Source organism: Balaenoptera acutorostrata, chromosome 4, assembly GCF_949987535.1.
Source record: "Balaenoptera acutorostrata chromosome 4, mBalAcu1.1, whole genome shotgun sequence".
In the NCBI taxonomy this organism is placed as follows: domain Eukaryota; kingdom Metazoa; phylum Chordata; class Mammalia; order Artiodactyla; family Balaenopteridae; genus Balaenoptera; species Balaenoptera acutorostrata.
In genome coordinates this window covers 35,214,498-35,238,969 of record NC_080067.1, presented here as the reverse complement: position 1 = coordinate 35,238,969, position 24,472 = coordinate 35,214,498, and the positions used below count along the sequence as shown (strand labels likewise).

Sequence of the window (24,472 nt, the reverse complement as noted above, 5' to 3'; positions counted from 1 at the left end):
ACAATGTTGATACGTAGTTCTAAAAGCACTCATCTTAATAATTTCCTCAAATGAGAATTTTTGAGTGATTTGTTTTAATGGATTTGATAATTAACCTTTATCAATTACCTACTGGATGCTAAGCTGAACTTCCACTTCCCAGCCATGATGGAATAACAAGGGCTAGTTTTAACCTCTTGCTTTAATTAACTAGAGAACCAAAAAAAAAAAAGATATGAAACATCAGCTTTCAAACACTGGACAACAAATAGCACAAATCAGTGATTCTTGAGAAAAGGAAACAAATGAGATGAGCCCTATAAAAACCTTAGCTCACTGCCTCGAGAGATTCCAGGCCTCAGAACAGGGCAGGGGAACCCAACAGAGTCTGGTAGTCTCAATAAGTTGAGGAGACAGTTCATAACTTGGGGAGGTCCGCGCAGCGAGGTTTTGTGGGACACAACACTGGGGAGGAGCGAACTGCAGAGAGAGCTCCAGATATACATAGAGGCATCCACTCAAGTCGCTGGCTGAGTAATAATCTGCATACATATGTGAGGGAACTACCAAAACTAAGAGAGAACCATGAGAGAGGAGCAAACAGAACAAGCCCTGGAGTTCACACAGGGCTGGGAACAGTTTTACACATAGCATGAAATAGAGTCCTCAGAAGACTCCTGCCTCAGAAGTAAGCCACATTAGCCCTAAACATTTGAAGCAAATGAAAATAAAGTTACAACTTACCAAAATTTGTGGGACACAGCTAAAATAATATTTAGAGAAAAATTCATAGATCTAAATACCTATATTAGAAAAGAGGAAAGGTTTCAAATTAATGACCTCAATGTTCATCTAAAGAAACTGGAAAAAATAAGAGCAAATTAAACCCAAAATAAGAGAAGGAAGGAAATAATAAATAGCCACTTTCCTCACACTAGTCTACTGGATATGTACTATTACAGACAAATAGGTAGACCTAAAGAAGCTGAATAACTTGCCCAGTGATAGAACCAGAATTTGAAGTCCAGTAACTCTGACCCAAAAGTCCAGCTTCTTCCCATTTTAGTACACTGCTCATCTTCACAAAGATATGAATTAAACCAAAACTAAGTTCAAAGCTTCCCTATTCTCAGCCCAGCACTCTAATAATTTTGGCATTGTGCTAATATTATCACCACTTCTATGACAGAACTTATGTGCTTATTAAAATCATTAGCATTCTGTTTATACTTTTTTCTTCTTTTTCTTATACCTTCCTATTTTCTCCTATAATCCCAGCATCTTTCATGAGATGGTATAAAATTCCACAAGGTGGTTTATAGACAACTGGTGTTCCAAGTTATTTGTTGCTGTTGTTAACTATCATTACTAAACTTTAGTCCCAGAATACACAGATAGCTTTATAGTTACAACTGAGGATCACAGATCACAAAGGCATTATCATTCCCATTTCAGAGAAGACACTTAAGCGTCAAAGAAGATAACATGCCCAATTAACATTCCACTGTTAATCTGAGTCAAACCTAGAGCTGACTCAAATGATGGTCCTTTTCTTCAAAACATTGTCTTTCACACTGCCTCTGCTTTCTAATGATGGAATTTCAGGCAGTAAGACAGAAGAGGGAGAGAGACTTTGGGTCAGGGAAGCTTACTCATCTCCTTGAGGATGGCCCTCTGTCCTACCTCTTCTGGAAGAATAATATGGTAGAGCAAAATCTACTTAGAATCGGACAGAATTCAGTTCTTAATCCAGCTCTGCAACTTGCTAGCTGTGTGATCTTGGCAAAGTATTTAACATCTCTGAGCTCCAATTTTGCATTTTGTAAAATGGAGAAACATTGAAGAATTTGAAATGTGCATATAATATTCCTGGTTTATAGTGGAAACCAAGGTGATATTTCTGATTAATACCTCACATTTGCTTTCTCCCTTTGGGGAATAAGGAAAACTCAAATAAAAGGACAATTCAAGCTACAAAAAAAAAAAAAAAAAAAACATTGTCTTTCAAATTTAATATAAACACAAAAAGAAATTGATTTTGGTGAGATTAGTGGGACTACAGATTATTCCTTAAAGTTATTATTTCCATTATGATATTTGTGCTAAACAAATACACTTGGAAAAGAAAAAAAGCTCAAACTATTTAAAGAGGAAAACACCAGGTGCCAAGAAGGGAAATGGTAGCATCGAACCATTTCGGTGTAACTAAAGTACTTGTTACTCTCGAGTACATCCTAGTGTAACACTCCCCTTCCTGGTTTTATATTTATCAACTTTTCAATTTATAAATACTGAATATAACTCTTATATCTACTCATATTGGTAAAATTGTTCAGACAGGACTGAGAAAAAATACTCTCACAAAACTGCAATGATTTTGAGTGCACATACTTCCACAATATTTGATATGGTTGGTAATCACTCAATTTTTATAAGGTGAATCACATAAAGAAGGCTCAAATTAGAAATCCTCTTAACTAATGGGACCTAATCAAACTTAAAAGCTTTTGCACAGCAAAGGAAACCATAAACAACCTACAGAATGGGAGAAAATATTTGCAAATGATGCAACTGACAAAGGATTAATCTCCAAAATACACAAACAGCTCATACAGCTCAATATCAAAAACAAACAACCGAATCAAAAAATGGGCAGAAGACCTATCCTAAACAGACATTTTGCCAAAGAACACATACAGATGGCCAAAAGGCACATGAAAAGATGTTCAACATCGCTAGTTATTAGAGAAATGCAAATGAAAACTACAATGAGGTATCATCTCATACCGGTCAGAATGGCCATCATCAAAAAGTCTACAAACAATAAATGCTGGAGAGGGTGTGGAGAAGAGGGAACCCTCCTACACTGTTGATGGGAATGTAAATTGGTACAGTCAGTATGTAAACTGAAAAACAGTATGGAGGTCCCTTAAAAAACTAAAAATAGAACTACCACATGACCCAGTAATCCCACTCCTGAGCATATACCCGGAGAAAACCATAATTCGAAAAGAATTATGCATGCACCCCAATGTTCATTGCAGCACTATTTACAATAGCCAAGACATGGAAGCAACCTAAATGTCCATCAACAGAGGAATGGATAAAGAAGATGTGGTACATATATAATATACAATGGAATATTACTCAGCCATAAAAAAGAACAAAATAATGCCACTTGCAGCAAATGGATGGACCTAGAGATTGTCATACTAAGTGAAGTTAGACAGAGAAAGACAAATATCATACGATATCACTTATATGTGGAATCTAAAAAGAAGGGTACAAATGAAACTTACTTACAAAATAAAAACAGAAACAGACTCATAGACATAGAAAACAAACATGGTTACCAAAGGGGAAAGAGGGGGAGGGATAAATTAGGAGTTTGGAATTAACAGATACACACTACTTTCTACAAAATAGATAAACAACAAGGTCCTACTGTATAGCACAGGGAACTATATTCAATATCTTGTAATAACCTATAATGGAAAAGAATCTAGAAAAGAATACACACATACATATGTATGTATCTATGTGTAACTGAATCACTTTGCTGTACACCAGAAACTAACATAACATGGTAAATCAACTATATACTTCGATTAAAAAGAAGTAAAAATACAAAATAAATTTTAAAAATAAAAAACAAAAATGTACTGGCAGTTCTTTTCAGGGCAGTTGAGAGGGGAAAAAAGAAAAGGCATCCAAATTGGAAAGGAAGAAGTAAAATTATCTCTATTTGCAGATGGTATGATCTTGCACATAGAAAATCCTAAGAAATCCACTTAAGAATAATTAGAACTAATAATCAAGTTCAGCAAGGTTGCAGAATACAAGATCAATATAAAAAATCGATTTATTTGTATTTCTATATACTTACAATGAGCCATCTGAAAAGCAAACCAGGAACACAATATCATTTATAATAGTAAAAATAATAAAATATATAGTAATAAATTTAATAAAAGAAATGCAAGACCTGTATACTAAAAGCTACAAACCTTGTTAAAAGATATTAAAGAAGATCCAAATAAATGGAAAGGGTTCATGTTCACAGATCAGAAGACAATATTGTTAGGATGACAATACTCCATAAATGTGGAATTTCGATGCAATCTGTACCAAAATCCCAGCTGGATTTTTTTTTTGCAGAAATTGACAAGGTGATCCTAAAGTTCAAATGGAAATCCAGGGTACCCAGAAAGGTCAAAATAATCTTGAAAAGGAGAACAAATTGGAGGATCCACACTTTCCAGTTTCAAACTTACTAGTATATAGCCATGTAATCAAAACAGTATGGTGCTGGCATATAGACAGACATACAGATGAATGGAGTAGAATACAGATTCCAGAAATAAACCTTCATATTTATGATCAACTGACTTGTTTTTTACCAGGGTGTCATGATAATTCAATGGAAAAAAATACTTTTTTAAACAAGTGGTGGCGAGGCAACTGGATATACACATGCAAAAGAATTACATTGGGTCCCTACCCAATACTATATATAAAAATTAAATCAAAATGAATTAAAGATCTAAATCTGAGAACTAAGACAATAAAAGTCCTGGAAGAAAACATGCATAAATCTTCATGACTTTGGATTAGGCACTGGTTTTTTAGACATGATACTACCAAAAGCATAAACAGTAAGAGAAACAAGAGACAAACTGAATTTAATCAAAATTTAAAACTTTTGTACTTCAAAGGACACCATCAAAAGCCATTGAAACAAACTAAATGGATGAATTTATGGTATGTGAACTATATCTCAATAAAATCGTTACTTAACAAAACATGAGGACGTGAGGCTGGTCACTGAATCAGACGGTTTTTAGCATGACTTATGATTGTACCTTAAATACTCCTGTTTTTACTATTAATGTTGTTTGTTAAATTCTAGCCCAAAAAAGTAATATCTGTTGAATATATATATCACCTAATACAAGGTCATCTAGAAACACATGTCTCATGAATGCTCTTGAAGTGGACAGTCCCTTTGCACAGGCTCCAGTCCACTGTCACCAGGGATAACTACTGTTTTTGCAGATAACAAGACATTTTTATCTGATGGAGATGCATTCCTCTTTTTTCTTTTTTGTTTCCTAGATCACACTGGGTAAGTAGAAATATATTCCAAACGCTTAATTGATCACCTCTTGGTTTTAGAGTATTGGCCATCCTATCTAAATATAATTTATCTTGCTGAACATCTACTATATCTTTCCTTATATCATCAAAATAACATTAACTTGATTGCAAATAGAATTTCACATTTAATGTAAATTAACAAATATCTTCTCCCAAAGTTCACTACTTCAAACTAATCTGTAGACATAAATAATTTGCTAGTGATCTTATCGTTAAAAAGAAAAAAAGGAGACAAGGGGCAATAAATCATGGTGTCTAGGATAAAGCTAGGAACTAAGATCAACAATTCCTTTTTCACTCAAATTGATGTTGAAAGATTTAAATAAAGAGAAATCATAAGAGATCTGGTTGACAATCCTTTGGTTTTTCTATTGTCAAATTTAAATCTTAAAAATTACAACATAATTGACAAAAATTTAAAGACTGTAGCCTTGAGTTTTACTTAACATAGAAGTAGTTGTTTGTCAGGATTTTGATTTTACGATAGTCAAGCTCTATGAAGAAAAGTCCATCTGGTACATGCTTCTCGTTCAGCATATACAGATATTGCTTCACTCAGTGGATATTACCTTGACATTTTAGAAAACAAAATGCGCCCTCTGGTGGACAATACCTTTTAGTTAATATGTTACATACCGCTCCACCAGCATACCCACGGCACACCATTATCATTCTTAAGAAAAAAAAAACAATCAAGAATTCTCACTTCAGTCTGAACCAACAGAGTCGAAATTTAGACGATCAAAACACTGGTATACTTGTAGGACTTGCTACATCCAACAAGATAGTATCTTTAAAAACAAGAGGAATTTTAAGTGGATTGAGCTTACACTGTAATTACATGTCCTGTAAGATGGGCTTCTAAACTGCCATATAATCAGTACACGCCAGTAAGGAATATTTATTAGTATTTTGTATTCTGTAGTGCTTGGCAGATCCTCTAAGAACATAAAAGCTTTAAATGTGTTAATCAGTTACAGAATTCTTAACAAAATCTTTGATAACAAAAAAGTTCAGAGGGGCTTCCCTGGTGGCGCAGTGGTTGAGAATCTGCCTGCCAATGCAGGGGACATGGGTTTGAGCCCCGGTCTGGGAAGATCCCACATGCCACGGAGCAACTAGGCCTGTGAGCCACAATTGCTGAGCCTGCGCGTCTGGAGCCTGTGCTCCGCAACAAGAGAGGCTGCGATAATGAGAGGCCCGCGCACCGCAATGAAGAGTGGCCCCCACTTGCCACAACTAGAGAAAGCCGTCACTCAGAAACGAAGACCCAACACAGCCATAAATAAATTAATTAATTAAATAAATAAACCCAAAGTTAAAAAAAAAAGTAAGAAAAAAAGTTCAGAAACAAATACAGAAAGTAAATCTGTGAAAACTTAAGAGACAGCAAAGAAATTCTCCTTCAGTTTTGCAAACAAAAGTGAAACCTGAGTAAAAGGAATTGTTTTGTAATGAAGCCAAAAACACACTGTTTTCTAAAAAAAGAAACAAAGACCTTCGATCATTCATTACTCACTATATCATCTGCTGTTTGCAATGTTATCATCATAACTCAGTCATAGTTGAGCACAATCTATTGATAGTTAACTAAAGTTGAATATAATCTGGTTATCAATCTGATTAAGGGGGTCAGGACTTAAAATTACTGATGGAAATGGTCAGATCCTAACTACAGAAATTATTTCAATATTCGGTATTCAAAGAGAATGGCAAATAGCACGAAGGGGTAGTGCAGGTAAACAGATAAAAGTAGGGAGAACAATACAAAATAATAAGTGTTGGTACTGGTATTAGTTTTTCTGTTAATTTCAAAGGTGATGATCACTGACTTATTTATTAAATGAAATAAGAAATATACTAAATGTGGGAAAAATAAATTATTTCATCACGGCAAACTCTTACTTACAGAAGAAGGAATATACTATCAAAATCTCCAAATTGGTCAGAAACTCATACACCAGCCATACACAAGTTTCCCATTTCCTTGCTAGCCACTGAAAGACTTTTTTTTTTCGCTAACCGGATGAGTGTGAAATGGCATTTAGTTATACTGTACACAAGGAGACATTTTTAAGGACGTTCACTGCAACACTATATAGCAAAAAACTGACATCTTACATATCTACCAACAAAAGAATAAAAAAATAAATTGTGGCATATTCATAAAACGGAGTACTATTCTTTAAAATGAATTAAGACTATATAATAACATAAATTTCAAATATAGTGTTAGATGAAAAAAGCAAGTTTAAAAGCCTGACCAAAGTTTAAAAGCAGGCACAATAGTGTTTATAGATGCTTATGTAAGGTAACATGTTTTATAACATTAAATGGAAAATATATACATAAATTTTAGGGTAATGATTATCTGTAAGGGGGAAGATAAGGGAATGGAATTGGAAGAATAAAAATAATGTTCCAATGGAATTGGTAGCATTTTATTTCCTCTTTAAAAAATGGTAAAATATTAACATCTAAGTATCAATAGGAGGTATATTGGATGTTCTATTATTCCCTTACTCTATTCTATGCTTGCAATATTTCATAATTTTTAAAAATTAAAAGCAATCTAAATGTCCAATGACACAGGGAATTGGTTACATTATGGTATAATTCAAGTGTTACAATAAATTGCAGAATTTCTACTGATGATATGAATACATATATTTTTACACGAAAAGATATCCATGATATTGGATATGTCATGATATTGCCAAATTTTAAAAAGTTGCAAAATAACATATATAAATACATAAAATAAAGGCATAAATGTATCTATGAAAACACATAGTTGGACTATGATCTCTTGGTTGTGGAATTATTTATGATTTTCATATTCTTCTTTATACATGTCCTATATCATCTTAATTTTTATAGTGACCATATATTACTTTTATAATCAGAGAAATATTTTTTCATGGGCAAAAGAATTAAAAAATTACCTTTTTACCATATCAGATTGAGAAAGCCAGCAAGAAAATCTAATGAAAACTACTAAGTGAACAAACAACAAAAATGCCCAGTAATGAAATAGGGATGTATGCAGGGGAGCTGTGTTGATTTATGGTATCAGATACCTAAGCCTCCGCTGACTTCCAAGGTGGTAGGAGAGTAAACAGAACAAAGCGGGTAGGTCCAAGGAGGGTGGAAGAGACTAGGGACCAAACTGTGGAACAAAGGAAAAGAACCAAGGTTGGATTTTGGGAATTCCACATAAGATGGGTGGGATACGTGTAGATTTTCCCATGCATGCTTTTCAGGCCCTCCACTTTATGCTCTCTCCCTGCCTCTCCACTTCTAAGTGATAAACTGTCATAATGAAATAATTCTTCATTATTTTCTACATCTCTCATAATAAATGAATGAGCAATCATCACTTTTGAAATTAACAGGAAAAGGTTTATTTTATAAGTTCAAATGTCACCGAAGAAGCATTCTTTGAACATGATCTAAGTTTGTACATTTGAAAATGTCTTTATATTTTAGAATTCTCATTTTATGTACAGCCAGGTGGTTTTACTCCTTATTTTGATGGTGCTATTTCCTTATTTTTCCTTTGAAAAGGAGACTCTGACCTCTGTTTTAGTCTACAAATAGAAGGTGACACTGCAATAGTTAATAGTTCCTAGGAGTGAGGAAGCCAAGCACATTCACCCTTAACCGAGACTTCTTCCTATCACAAAACTGTCAAGCATTCTGGGAGGGAAAATACAGTAGCTGGTATTGAACATCTTCCCTACAAAGAACGCAAAGGAAGTCTCACAAATAAGGCATCCAAACAACCACTTTTCCTTGCAATATTTGCATTTTCCTTCATAGCAAAAAAAAAAAAAAATCTCTCTTCTAATCTCAAGCCTTTGCATTAAACAAAATCATTTCTTATAAAATAATCCTAAAACTAACTAGTAAATTAACTTTCAAAGAATAATATAGTTTGTGAAAAATTAACTGGTGATGATATAGGGTATTAATTTAAGAATAATGATGAGGAAAAATAAATCATTTATCATATAAGGAAACTTTTACTTGTACCTTTGTTCTATATATTAGGAATGATAGTCAAGGACAAATCTGCATGTCATGACCTTTATCCTCTATGCCTTCTCATCCACATGAAGAACTTAGGCTGAGTACCAGATTACAAAAACACTGTATACAATGATCATGGTAAATCTAGCCCAAAAGGTATTTTGCTGAAAACAAGATTTACCATTGATAGGAATACTCAGGAAATCTGATACTAGGCTTACTTATCAGAGATAAACCTTGGTTTGAATTTTTAATAATCATTATTATTCCCTCTACCTATCAAGGCACTTCTTAAAAGTACAGAAACAAGAAACCTAGAAAAGCTTGATCTTCCTGAGACTGGCCTTCAATGTATAACTGAATTATTCCATGATATTGATAATAAACAGAGTCTAGCAAGAAACCTTGCTAGCATTACAAATCCACATGGTAAAATCTTGACTATGCAATAATGATGCTTTAGTAGTTGGTTATTCATTTCAAAAAGGTAAAAATAGAGGCCTATTTTACACTATACAATAAAATAATTCTGGGTAAATTAAAGACCTCCTAAGCATGGAGTTGGGGGCATGGGGAAAATTTAGAAATTTTGGACTAAACAGAGGAAAGTATTTCAAGACCTCAGGGTAGGGAAGGATTACTTAAGATACAGAAAATGCAAAACATCAAAAAGATGTCCACATTAAAATTTAAACTTAGGCATAATTTTAAAAGGCAATTTAAAGTTAAAAGGCATAGGGTTTCCCTGGTGGCATACTGGTTAAGAATCCGCCTAGCCAACGCAGGGGACACGGGCTCAATCCCTGGTCCGGGAAGATCCCACATGCCACGGAGCAATGAAGCCTGTGCACCACAACTACTGAGCCTGCGCTCTAGAGCCCGCGAGCCACAACTACTGAAGCCCACGTGCCGCAACTACTGAAGCCCACGTGCCACAACTACTGAAGCCCACACGCCTAGAACCCGTGCTCTGCAACAAGAGAAGCCACTGCAATGAGAAGCCTGTGCACCGTAACGAAGAGTAGCCCTGCTCGCCACAACTAAAGCCCGTGTACAGCAACGAAGACCCGATGCAGCCAAAAATAAATAAATAAATAAATAAATTTATTTTTTAAAAAATACATTAACCAATTAAAAAAAAATGTGAGCTGTTATTAAAAAAAAAAAGTTAAAAGGCCCAAAGAAGAAAATATAAGGCAATATATATAAAGGATTAGTGTCTGGTTTCCTACAAATCAGTACTTTAAAAATTAACAAACCAATACAAAAATGAGTTAACAAAAAAAAAGACAATTTAAACTAAAAGAAACCTGATTGACCAATAATACTATAAAAAGATGCTTGATCTCACTAATAATTCAGGAAATCCCAAGTAAAAGCAGTAAGATACCACTTCATATCCATCAAGTTGGCAAACATTTAATTTTGACAATACCAAGTCTTGACAAGGGTGTGGCAAAAGAGTAACACTTACATGTAGGTTTTTCCTTTAGTGAAGGAGGAGAGGGAATGGGGTTACAACACCAAACCTAGAGGTTAAAGACTTTCTGAAGTGGACTCTCAGTAATGAACTCCTTGTGAGTATCTAACTCTGGACAATGACCACACCATATGACCATACGACATTTCATTGCCAGGTCTCTCATAAGGTATTTAGATTTAAAGGAACACACTGATGCCATACATCTTCCCTTTTGATCTGAGCCATTCTCAAAAAAAAAAAAAGAAAAAAGGAAAAAAAGGTTTTCTGGAAAAGGTACCTGCCAAAACAGCCAATTAAAATGTATAACTGAAAACAAAGAGCTTCCCTCAGGTAAAAATATCAAATCTTTCTTTTAAAACTTCTACAACACTAACATGCCGTATTTTAATCCTTGCAAGATTCACATTTTTACATTAAAGCTCAAATAGCTAAAATTTTCTTTGGTTACTATTAGCTTAATATTGGGGCATATGTAAATGGAATGTAAACACAGAATTTCAACTGATATGTGTTATACTATATATATCTGATCTCTTGTAAATGGTGGAATCCAGTGATACTATAAAATCTACAGAATACAGAACATAAGCCTACAAAAACTATCCCAACTAAACACTCTGGCCAAAGTTTAAAAGTTCAAATATTTCTCAGCTATATCTCTTAATAACCATACAATATTTTTAAATTAACGTGGTTATATTTTTAACACAGTCATTTAATTAGTTTTATAGACATTACACTACAGTAAACCATCCCCACTTTATCATCAAGTCCTCCTTGTAAACAATAAGAAGTAGGCTAGCATTTGTGAATTCTGATTCTGGGCAATGGCAAGCCAGTCACAAAAAATATAAAAGCTACCCATAATGATTCAACAGTTTATTAGAATACTCTCTTTACTATCACTGTATTTTACCTCCTGGGCTCGCCCTATATTGTCACAGTACAAAAGCAGGCAGACATTTAACACTATTTTTTCTCAGGCGGTGAATAAATACAGTTGTCAAAATTCCTTTTAAATGTAAACTAAATTTACAATAATACAGAGGAGCAACAATAAGAATATGGTTATAAGGAGTTTATGGAACTCTTTAAAACAAGCTTACTAAGCAGAAAGGTTCTTCAGTGAAAAGGGACTGTCTGACTCCTTATGCAGAATGGAAGAAAGGATGCCAGCTCAAAATCACTGGTAATCAGAGAAATGCAAATTAAAAGAAGATAATCCTTTTTGCCCATCAGATTGGCAAAAGTTAAAAAGACTGATAATATCCAGTGTTGGCAAGGGTGTAGGGAAATGGGTATTCTCATACCCATTAGTACAGCTTCCTGGAAAAGTAATTTAGTGTATCTAAGAAAATTTTAGATATACATACCCATGGAATCATCAATTAACACTTCCAAACCTCTATCCTAGAGAAATAACTGGACTTTGGATAAGAAACCGAAATATCCGTTAATAGAAAATGACTAATAAACTATGGTCATGCATATTACAGAATACCATGCAGTGCTCAACAGGAACATTCTTTCCACAGCTGTGGAAAACTCCCTAAGACACAATGCTAATGTGGGGAGGGGAGGGTGTCTGATACAAAGTTAACGCCATAGTGGATACCTTCCATTCACAGCGCCCACATCTTTCCCCATGCTAGGAACCCCACCTTCCCAAAGCAGACTAAAACAACAAAAATAACAACAACAACTACTATGTATTGCCCACCCTCCCTCATAGCCAGGTATTTCACTAAAGTATATGGCTAACTATGGAGAACAGTATGGAGGTTCCTTAAGAAAAAAAAAAAAAAACCTAAAAATAGAACTACCATATGACCCAGCAACCTACTACTGGCATATACCCTGAGAAAACCATAATTCAAAAAGAGACGTGTACCACAGTGTTCATTGCAGCAGTATTTACAATAGCCAGGACATGGAACCAACCGAAATGTCCATCGACAGATGAATGGATAAAGAAGATGTGGCACATATATACAATGGAATATTACTCAGCCATAAAAAGGAATGAAATTGAGTTACTTGTAGTGAGGTGGATGGACCTAGAGTCTATCATACAGAGTGAAGTAAGTCAGAAAGAGAAAAACAAATACCGGATGCTAACACACATATATGGAATCAAAAAAAAAAAAACGGTACTGATGAACCTAGTGGCAGGGCAGAAATAAAGATGCAGACATAGAGAAAAGACTTGAGGACACAGCAGGGTAAGGGGAAGCTGGGACGAAGTGAGAGAGTAGTACTGACATATATACACTACCAAATGTAAAATGGATGGCTAGTGGGAAGCAGCCGCATTGCACAGGGAGATCAGCTCCGTGCTCTGTGACCTCCTAGAGGGGTGGGATAGGGAGGGTGGGAGGGAGGCTGAAGAAGGAGGGGATATGGGGATATATGTATACATATAGCTGATTCACTCTGTTGTAGAACAGAAACTAACACACCATTGTAAAGAAATTATACTCCAATAAAGATAGTAAAAAAAAATGTGTGAAGGAAAGGAAGGAAGGAAGGAAGGAAGGAAGGAAAGAAGGAAGGAAGGAGGAATATGGCTAGTAACTATGTGGTCTAGAGTCTGTCAATTAGAAAAATCCAGGTGTTAGATCTGAGGAAAACAGTTTGGCAAAGGGTATCTCTTTGATTAGCTTGGGTAGAAATAGAGGCAGATTGTCTTAAGACCACATAGGCTTCCTGATCAGAGACAAGGTGATGTGTTTTTCTCTGGGGGTCAGTGGCTGCCATCAATCTTTCATCAAGCCAGTTCTATAAGGTGCTTCTGGGTTTTATTCCTGAAACAGTTTGGAAAATGCTTCTCCAGGCTATGACACTCTGAACATCTTTATCCCTTCATAAATCCCTTTCTAGATAAATTAGCTAGAATGGGTTTCCTTATAAAAATTAAGAAACCTTTCTTATTCACGAATGATAACCATTTATGAACTTTACAAGTTCATAAATTTATGAACTAAAAAGCATTACATATTTAGAAAAGGATCTAAGAGCACATTAACACCCTGATGCTGAACTCTGAAGAGGAAGTGGCATTAATATGTATAGATGAGGAAGGGGTACAGGAAGGTTTTTTCCTTTTTCCTCTGTATACTTCTTTTCTGTTTAAATACTTTTACAGGGGACTTCCCTGGTGGTCCAGTGGTTAGGAATCCGCCTTCCAATGCAGGGGACGTGGGTTCGATCCCTGATCAGGGAACTAAGATCCCACATGCCACGGGGCAACTAAGCCCACATGCCACGACTAGAGAGAAGCCCACGCACTGCAACGAAAGATCCCACGTGCTGCAGCAACTAAGACCCAACACAGCCATAAATAAATAAATAAATAAATAAATAAATAAATAAATAAATAAATATTTTTTAAAAATTTACAATGACAAATAGTTATACAACGTTGGGAATTTTTTAAATTTAAAATGTTTAAAAAATTAAAAACTGATATGTCCCTCTTGGAGATGCCTGCTATCCTGAGAATAACAGTTTTATGGTACTTAAATAAGGAATTTTAAGAAAGTTAGAACAGGAATCCATCTTGGCTGAGAGATACATGTGCCACCATGAAGGACCCTGAGTCAGACCAAATATGGGCCAAGCAAGATAACTGGCCAGAGACAACCCGAAAACTAACCCCGTTACCATAAAACCTGAGACCTCGAGCCAAGTGGCTGAGCAGTTCTCCTGGGTTCCCTTACCCTGCTGCTCTCTACTTGGGCTCCCCTTCCCAATAAAGTCTTTTGCTTTGTCAGTTAAAAAAGAAAGAAAGAAAGAAAGAAAGAACAAACTGAAAACTTTCTGTGGTACATATATACACAATTTCATGTATTCTAACTTACATGACATAAAAATCTTGTATTATCTTGGACTAGGGAAGGAACTTCTAAGCATGACTCCAGAGGTAGAAGGGAAAGATAACAATATTTAACTACATAAACAAAACTTCTGACACTTTAAAATTAAAAGATGAAGGACAAACTGAGAAAAACGATCTGAGGCATATATATGGCAAACAACAGATTGGCACTTTTAATATATAAAGTATTCTTACAAATCAATAAGAATGGACATCTTAATTTAAAAATGGGCAAAGTGTATTAGCAAAAACTGGACAAGCTAAATATCCACTGTAAAAAAAGTTAAACAAAACAATGTTCAAAAATACACAGTATTTCATGATATGGCAAAACCATGCAGCCACAGCAAATAAAAACGCAGATCCTTGTCTATTAGCATGAAAAGATGTTCTAGATTTAGGGGCTTCCCTGGTGGCGCAGTGATTGAGAACCCGCCTGCCAATGCAGGGGACACGGGTTCGAGCCCTGGTCCGAGAGGATCCCGCATGCCACAGAGCAGCTGAGCCCGTGAGCCACAGCTGTTGGGCCTGTGCTCTAGAGCCCGCAAGCCACAACTACTGAGACCACGTGTCACAACTACTGAAGCCCGCGTGCCTGGGGCCTGTGCTCCGCGGCGAGAGAGGCCACTGCAATGAGAAGCCCGCGCACTGCAACGAAGAGCCGCAACCAGAAAAAGCCCTCGCGCAGCGGCGAAGACCCAATGCAGCCAAAAATAAATAAAAAATTAAAAAAAAAAAAAAGATGTTCTAGATTTACAATAAAGTAAAAAAGGCAGGTAACTAAGTGGCATATTTCTATTAGCATTAAATATAGATTCATTATATATTTACATAAATATATATACAAATATATTTGCACCTATATATGCACATGTATATCTACAAACACACACATGGCACATATTCTAGAAAACAGGTCTAAAATATATACCAAATGTTAACAGCAGCTAGTTCAGAATAATACAATCATAGGTGATTTTTACTTTCTTCTTCATACCTTTTGAATAATCTTTACAAATGAACATGTATAAGTTTTATGATAAGTAACAGAAATATTTTCATTCTTTAAACAAATAAAGAGAAATAAAGATCACTTTATTAAATATCCTGTACCTTTAATTATATATTACTATTTTCTTACCTTTAAACCTTCAGCTGGAAGTCTATAACCAAATCTTGCTGGAAGGTCATCAAATGTCTGAGACACGTTTTCAAAATTATACTAAATACAAAATTAAAAACAATCAGGTTACAACCAATGTACACATAACATTAAAAACAAAAAGTCTGTCAAATTATTTAAGTTGTCACTTCCACGATTTTGATTTACTATCACAGCTTATCACAATAAAATCAACTTTGTAAATGCACATCCACTAAAATAGAAAGGAATGTATACAATTTACTACATAAACAACTGCTTAGAGTGGATTCTGATTTCATGTAATTATTATTAAACAGAAGCAATAATTGTACAACATTAAACCACCTACTGTTTTTCTGAGTTTTTCCCCATAGACAATTCCCTAACAAGAAATTTTCTAGACAGATTATTTTCCAGCAAGAGTTCCATTTTATTTTCTCTATAAGGGTCTGATATAATAGAAGAGATTTACAGGATTTCTGACAATAGCTTTGAAAGATGCCTTTCCCCCAGAGAAAGAAGGAGTATCAAATCATACGTTTAAGATACTGCCATTTTTTAAGTAATCTGAACACTTTTATCCAGGGCTGAACAATGAAAGGACTAAACTCAATGAAATACATATATAGAGAGAGCTGAAGGTATTCAAGCTCTTTAACAACTTTCCCCTTCCTTATAGATACAGATTACTATGCTACAATATTTATCAGTCCTCTACCTGTGCTGTGCTTTTAGAAGATAATAATAATAACTGTGAAGTGAGCTTGCTGTATTATTTAAGATGCTATATTCAATGTGCTTTAAAGAAAACAAGAGAAACAAGGAAGATAGATGAACGAAGCAAGGATAGTAAACAAGTAACTTTTGAAACACAGGTGAAATTTGTATGATGTATCAGAAGTTAAGATACTTGTCAGTAAACTATAGGCCAAAGACAGAAAAACTAGAACTCATTTGTTTTGAATATAGATTAAAAGGATGGAACAAAGCAAGAATGTTATGTATAGACAGCAAAAGGTGGAAGGATGAAGCAAACCTTAAATATTCACAAAGCATGGATTAGGTCACACATCCAGATTGATAGCTATGTGGTCCTTAAATCAAACACCCACTGGTGATCCTCATTCTAGCCTCATGTGCCACCTGCCTGAGACACCCGGATAAACAGCCCTGTAGGTTAACAGCCAACTACAGCTGTGTTCAGATGTAAAAACCTCAAGTCTCTCCACCAGAGCAGACAAACACTGGATCCAGACACCTTCCATCTGTCAAGTCCCCTTGCTCATCCTCAATTCAGGTCCTGGTAACCACACTGTCACCAGGCAAAACTGATACAGCATAGAGACTAGGCAAACTAAAAACAGAAAACACAGGATTCAGGTAGTGTGGCTCTTGCCTCCCACCCGCATCCTAACCTGAGTGTATTAACATACCCATCTTTTACCTATGCTTATCACTGTATGTTTGTAATTAATTCAATAAATCGTGTGATTCAAGCATCTGAATTTGATTGCTGAAACTATCCATTCTTTTACCTCTGGGATAATCAGCCTGGCAGTATACCTGGAGGCCAGCAATGCTTCAGAGTAATTTCCTACTTTAAAAATAATTCATATTTGCAGAGTGCTCTATGGTTTACAAAATGCTTTGGAGTCAAAAAGTGCTTTCATATTCATTATCACAATGTATCATTTAATCTCTTAATTAAAACATCTTTCTTTAATTGATTCAATTAAATTATGATCAGCTTTGAACTTGACAAAGTCATTTAACTCCTCCAAGGCCAAAGACACCACTGTAAAATAAGTGAATAGATCTAGATCAACACAGACAAACCAAAAAAAAAATACAGATGTGTACAGGCAATACTTTTTTAAAAATGTACTTTTAAAATTTGGAAATGGAGAGGACCTGCAGGTGGAAGGGGAGAGGCAGCACATCCGAAGGGGGTCCTCTGGGGTGTGGAGTTCCGGACTTTGGAAGCTGATAAAGAATTCGTATGGTCTTTGCGGAAACTTCTCCAGGTGACAAACCCAGATTGCACACAAGCAGTCAGTTTGGCTGTGGAAAGCCATGTGGCTGACAGGGTCTTGGTGCTCTGGCCGGGTGTCAGGCCTGAGCCTCTGAGGTAGGAGAGCCGAGTTCAGAACTTTGGACTGCCAGAGACCTCCCGGCCCCATGTAACATCAATCGGTGAGAGCTCTCCCAGAGATTTCTGTCTCAATGCTAAGACCCAGCTCTACACAACGGCCAGCAAGCTCCAGTGCTGGACACCCCATGCCAAACAACTAGCAAGACAGGAACACAACCACACCCATTAGCAGAGAGGCTGCCTAAAATCATAATAAGTTCACAGACACCCCAAAACACACCACCAGATGCGGTCCTGCCCACCAGAAAGACAAGATCCAACCTCATCCACCAGAACACAGGCACCAGTCCCCTCCACCAGGAAGCCTACACAACCCACTGAACCAGCCTTACCCAATGGGGGCAGACACCGAAAACAACGAGAACTGGGAACCTGCAGCCTGTGAAAAGGAAAAGGAGACCCCAAACATAGTAAGTTAAGCAAAATGAGAAGACAGAGAAATACACAGCACATGAAGGAGCAAGGTAAAAACCAACCAGACCAAACAAATGAAGAGGAAGTAGGCAGTCTACCCGAAAAAGAATTCAGAGTAATGATAGTAAATATGATCCAAAATCTTGGAAATAGAATGGAGAAAATGCAAGAAACGTTTAACAAGGACCTAGAAGAAATAAAGAGCAAACAAACAATGATGAACAACACAATAAATGAAATTTAAAATTCTCTAGAAGGAATCAACAGCAGAATAACTGAGGCAGAAGAATGGATAAGTGACCTGGAAGATAAAATAGTGGAAATAACTACTGCAGAGCAGAATAAAGAAAAAAGAATGAAAAGAATTAAGCACAGTCTCAGAGACCTCTGGGACAACACTAAACGCACCAACATTCGAATTATAGGGATCCCAGAAGAAGAAGAGAAGAAGAAAGGGACTGAGAAAATATTTGAAGAGATTATAGTTGAAAACTTCCCTAATATGGGAAACGAAATAATCAAGTCCAGGAAGTGCAGAGAGTCCCATACAGGATAAATCCAAGAAGAAACACGCCAAGACACATATTGATCAAAGTATCAAAAATTAAATACAATGAAAAAATATTAAAAGCAGCAAGGGAAAAGCAGCAAAAAACATATAAGGGAATCCCCATATGGTTAACAGCTGATCTTTCAGCAGAAACTCTGCAAGCCAGAAGGCAGTGGCAGGACATATTTAAAGTGATGAAAAGGAAAAACCTACAACCAAGATTACTCTACCCAGCAAGGATCTCATCCAGATTTGACAAAGAAATTAAAACCTTTACAGGCAAGCAAAAGCTAAGAGAATTAAGCACCACCAAACCAGCTCTACAACAAATGCTAAAGAAATTTCTCTAGGCAGGAAACACAAGAGAAGGAAAAGGCCTACAATAACAAACCCAAAACAATTAAGAAAATGGTAATAGGAACATACATATCAATAATTACCTTAAATGTGAATGCATTAAATGCTCCAACCAAAAGACACAAACTGGCTGAATGGATACAAAAACAAGACCCGTATATATGCTGTCTACAAGAGATCCACTTCAGACCTAGGGATACACAGAGACTGAAAGTGAGTGGATGGAAAAAGATATTCCATGCAAATGGAAATCAAAAGAAAGCTGGAGTAGTAATTCTCATATCACAAAATAGACTTTAAAATAAAGACTATTACTATCAGACAAAACAGACTTTAAAATAAAGACTATTACAAGAGACAAAGAAGGACACTACATAATGATCAAGGGATCAATACAAGAAGAAGATATAACAATTGGAAATATTTATGCACTCAACATAGGAGTACCTCAATACATAAGGCAAATGCTAACAGCCATAAAAGGGGAAATCAACAGTAACACAATAATAGTATGGGACTTTAACACCCCACTTTCACCAATGGACAGATCATCCAAAATGTAAATCAATAAGGAAACACAAGCTTTAAATGACACATTAAACAAGATGGAGTTAATTGATATTTACAGAACATACCATCCCAAAACAACAGAATACACTTTCTTCTCAAGTGCTCATGGAACATTCTCCAGGATAGATCATATCCTGGGTCACATATCAAGCCTTGGTAAATTTAAGATAATTGAAATCATATTAAGTATCTTTTCCGACCACAACGCTATAAGACTAGGTATCAATTACAGGAAAAAAAACTGTAAAAAATACAAACACATGGAAGCTAAACAATATACTACTAAATAACCAAGAGATCACAGAAGAAAGCAAAGAGGAAATTTTAAAAACCCTAGAAACAAATGACAATGAAAACACGACTACACAAAACCTATGGGATGCAGCAAAAGCAGTTCTAAGAGGGATGTTTATAGCAATACAATCCTACCTCAAGAAACAAGAAAAATCTCAAAAAAACAACCTAACCTTACACCTAAACCAATTAGAGAAAGAATAACAAAAAAAAAACAAAAGTTAGCAGAAGGAAAGAAATCATAAAGATCAGATCAGAAATAAATGAATAAGAAATGAAAGAAACAATAGCAAATATCAATAAAACTAAAAGCTGGTTCTTCGAAAAGATAAACAAAATTGATAAACCATTAGCCAGATTCATCAAGAAAAACAGGGAAAAGACTCAAATCAATAGAATTACAAATGAAAAAGGAGAAGTAACAACTGACACTGCAGAAATACAAAAGATCATGAGAGATTACTACAAGCAACTATATGGCAATCAAATGGACAACCTGCAAGAAATGGACAAATTCTTAGAAAAACAAAACCTTCCGAGATTGAATCAGGAAGAAATAAAAAATATAAACAGACCAATCACAAGCACTGAAATAGAAACTGTGATTAAAAATCTTCCAACAAACAAAAGCCCAGGACCAGATGGCTTCACAAGCAAATTCTATCAAACATTTACAGAAGAGGTAACACCTATCCTTCTCAAGCTCTTCCAAAATATAGCAGAGGGAGGAACACTCCCAAATTCATTCTACGAGGCCACCATCACCCTGATACCAAAACCAGACAAAGGTGTCACAAAAAGGGACTTCCCTGGTGGTACAGTGGTTAAGAATCCGCCTGCCAATGCAGGGGACATGGGTTCAAGTCTTGGTCCGAGGATCCCACATGCCGTGGAGCAACTAAGCCTGTGCACCACAACTACTGAAGCCTGCGCACCTAGAGCCCGTGCGTCGCAACAAGAGAAGCCACTGCAGTGAGAAGCCCATTCACCACAACAAAGAGTAACCCTGCTCGCCGCAACTAGAGGAAGCCCATGAGCAGTAACAGAGACCCACTGCAGCCAAAAATAAAATATAAATAAATTAATTAATTAAAAAAAAAACTACAGGTCAGTATCACTGATGAACATAGATGCAAAAATCCTCAATAAAATACTAGCAAGCAGAATCCAACAACACTTTAAAAGGATCATACACCATGATCAAGTGGGGTTTATCCCAGAAATGCAAGGATTCTTCAATATATGCAAATCAATCAATGTGATACATGGTATTAACAAGTTGAAGAATAAAAACCATATGATCATCTCAATAGATGCAGAAAAAGCTTTTGACAAAATTCAGTGCCCATTTATAATAAAAATCCTCCAGAAAGTAGGCACAGAGGAAACTTACCTCAACATAATAAAGGCCATATATGACAAACCCACAGCAAACATCGTTTTCAATGGTGAAAAACTGAAACCATTTCCACTAAGATCAGGAGCAAGACAAGGTTGCCCACTCTCACCACTATTATTCAACATAGTTCTGGAAGTTTTAGCCACAGTAATCAGAGAAGAAAAAGAAATAAAAGGAATCCAAATCAGAAAAGAAGAAGTAAAACTGTTATTGTTTGCAGATGACATGATACTATACATAGAGAATCCTAAAGATGCTACCAGAAAACTACTAGAGTTACTCAATGAATTTGGTAAAGTAGCAGGATACAAAATTAATGCACAGAAATCTCTTGCATTCCTATACACTAATGATGCAAAATCTGAAAAAGAAATTAAGGAGACACTCTCATTTACCACTGCAACAAAAAGAATTAAATACCTAGGAATAAACCTACCTAAGGAGACAAAAGACCTGTATGCAGAAAACTATAAGACGCTGATGAAAGAAATTAAAGATGATACAAACAGATGGAGAGATATACCATGTTCTGGGATTGGAAGAATCAACATTGTGAAAATGACTATACTACCCAAAGCAATCTACAGATTCAGTGCAAGCCCTATCAAACTACCAATGGCATTTTTCACAGAACTAGAACAAAAAATTTCACAATTTGTACGGAAACATAAAAGACCCCAAATAGCCAAAGCAATCTTGAGAAAGAAAAACGGAGCTGGAGGAATCAGGCTCCCAGAATTCAGACTATACTACAAAGCTACAGTAATCAAGACAGTATGGTACTGGCACAAAAACAGATATATAGATCAATGGAACAGGACAGAAAACCCAGAGATAAAACCACACATACATGGTCACCTAATCTTTGAGAAAGGAGGCAAGAATATACAATGGAGGAAAGACAGCCTCTTCAATAAGTGGTGCTGGGAAAACTGGACAGCTACATGTAAAAGAATGAAATTAGAACACTCCCTAATACCATACACAAAAATAAACTCAAAATGGATTAAAGACCAAAATGTAAGGCCAGACACTATAAAACTCTTAGAGGAAAACATAGGCAGAACACTCTTTGACATAAATCACAGCAGGATCCTTTTAGACCCACCTCCTAGAAAAATGGAAATAAAAACAAAAATAAACAAATGGGACCTAATGAAACTTAAAAGCTTTTACACATCAAAGGAAACCATAAACAAGACGAAAAGACAACCCTCAGAATGGGAGAAAATATTTGCAAACGAAGCAACTGACAAAGCATTAATCTCCAAAATATACAAGCAGTTCATGTAGCTCAATATCATAAAAACAAACAACCCAATCCAAAAATGGGCAGAAGACCTAAAGAGACATCCAAAGAAGATATACAGATTGCCAACAAACACATGAAAGGATGCTCCACATCACTAATCATTAGAGAAATGCAAATCAAAACTACAGTGAGGTATCACCTCACACCGGTCATACCCAGCAATGCCCCTACTGGGCATATACCCGGAGAAAACCATAATTCAAAAAGGGTCATGTACCACAACGTTCACTGCAGCACTATTTACAACAGCCAGGACATGGAAGCAACCTAAGTGTCCATCGACAGATGAATGGATCAAGAAGATGTGGCACATATATACAATGGAATATTACTCAGCCATAAAGAGAAACAAAGTTGAGTTATTTGTAGTGAGGTGGATGGACCTAGAGTCTGTCATACAGAGTGAAGTAAGTCAGAGAAAAACAAATACTGTATGTTAACACATATATATGGAATCTAAAAAAAAAAAAAAAAAAATTGGTTCTGAAGAACCCAGGGGCAGAAGAGGAATAAAGACCCCAAGATAGAGAATGGACTTGAGGACACGGGGAGGGGGAAGGGTAGGCTGGGACGAAGTGAGAGAGTAGCACTGACATATATACACTACCAAATGTAAAAGAGATAACTAGTGGGAAGCAGCTGCATTGCACGGGAAAATCAGCTTGGTGCTTTGTGACCTCCTAGAGGGGTGGGATAGGGAGGGTGGAAGGGAGCCGCAAGAGGCAGGGGATATGGGGATATATGTATACATATAGCTGATTCACCTTGTTATACAGCAGAAACTAACACAACATTGTAAAGCAATTATACTCCAATAAAGATGTTAAAAAAAAAAAGGTGTACATAATATTTTTTTTTAAAAATTTAAGTTTTGGTAATAAAAACTAAGAAAACTAAAAAGAGTTCTTCCCACTTTCCTTGCTTTATTGATAGAGAAAGAATTTATGGGTGCGTTTTATAAACTTATGAGCTTTACGTCTCTTTTTGGTGATGTAACTAACTCCTTTTCCATATCGATGTTTCCCTGAGTTGCTGAATTTGACTGACTTTTTACTGCACCTGAGGATGGATCAAGGGAGGTTGTTCAGTGGGAAGGACAGCCTATAGATCACAGGACATAGAGCAATGGTTTTAAGTGAGTCTACTAGAAACATTTCTAATTGTGTGGGGTAAAGTTATCTTTTTCATTTTGGTTTCAATGGGTTGAATGACTTTTCACAATTATTGATTTGACATTAGGTCTGAGAACGTTAACTAGATTCTTATGTAGATTGCTGGTTTGGATTATATCTCGAGAATTAGTACTAATGCATTTGTTTGATTATCATGATAATTATACTCTCTTTCTCCCCATTTTCAGAAATTATTCCAGAGATAAGAGCATAATAAATTATGTTTAAGTTGAATAATAAAAAAATTAGGAAATGGAAAATCTACAACTGTACTAAAGTACTCTTTTATCACTTCCTATTACTTTTATTATTTCTTATTACTGAGTTCACTTTTTTGGTTAGAATTTCAGAAATAAAATATCTAGCTTGAACTACAGTACTTGTAACACTGACTTGGAATAAGTTTTGTTACTGAGTGAGACTCATTTTGAAACTGCTTTGTCTTTCCTCAGGAAAGCAATTGTTAACTTTGCTCACACTGCTTTTTACAATCACATTGTTTAAATTAAAAAAAAAAAAGTTTCTATCATGAACAAGACAAACAGAAACATCTTTAATACAAAAGTGCTTTCTTTTTTAG

At 35.7% G+C, this 24,472-nt stretch overlaps 1 protein-coding gene across 2 annotated transcripts in view; it reads right to left on the bottom strand.

Moving 5' to 3' along the window:
- Positions 1 to 24,472, bottom strand: part of RNF13 (ring finger protein 13) — a 182,064-nt gene that overhangs the window by 81,783 nt on the left and 75,809 nt on the right. For both annotated transcript variants that reach the window (XM_057546016.1, XM_007188123.3), the window contains exon 3: positions 15,670 to 15,750. In XM_057546016.1, coding sequence (XP_057401999.1) covers positions 15,670 to 15,750 — 81 coding nt within the window. The remainder of the gene's footprint in view (positions 1 to 15,669; positions 15,751 to 24,472) is intronic.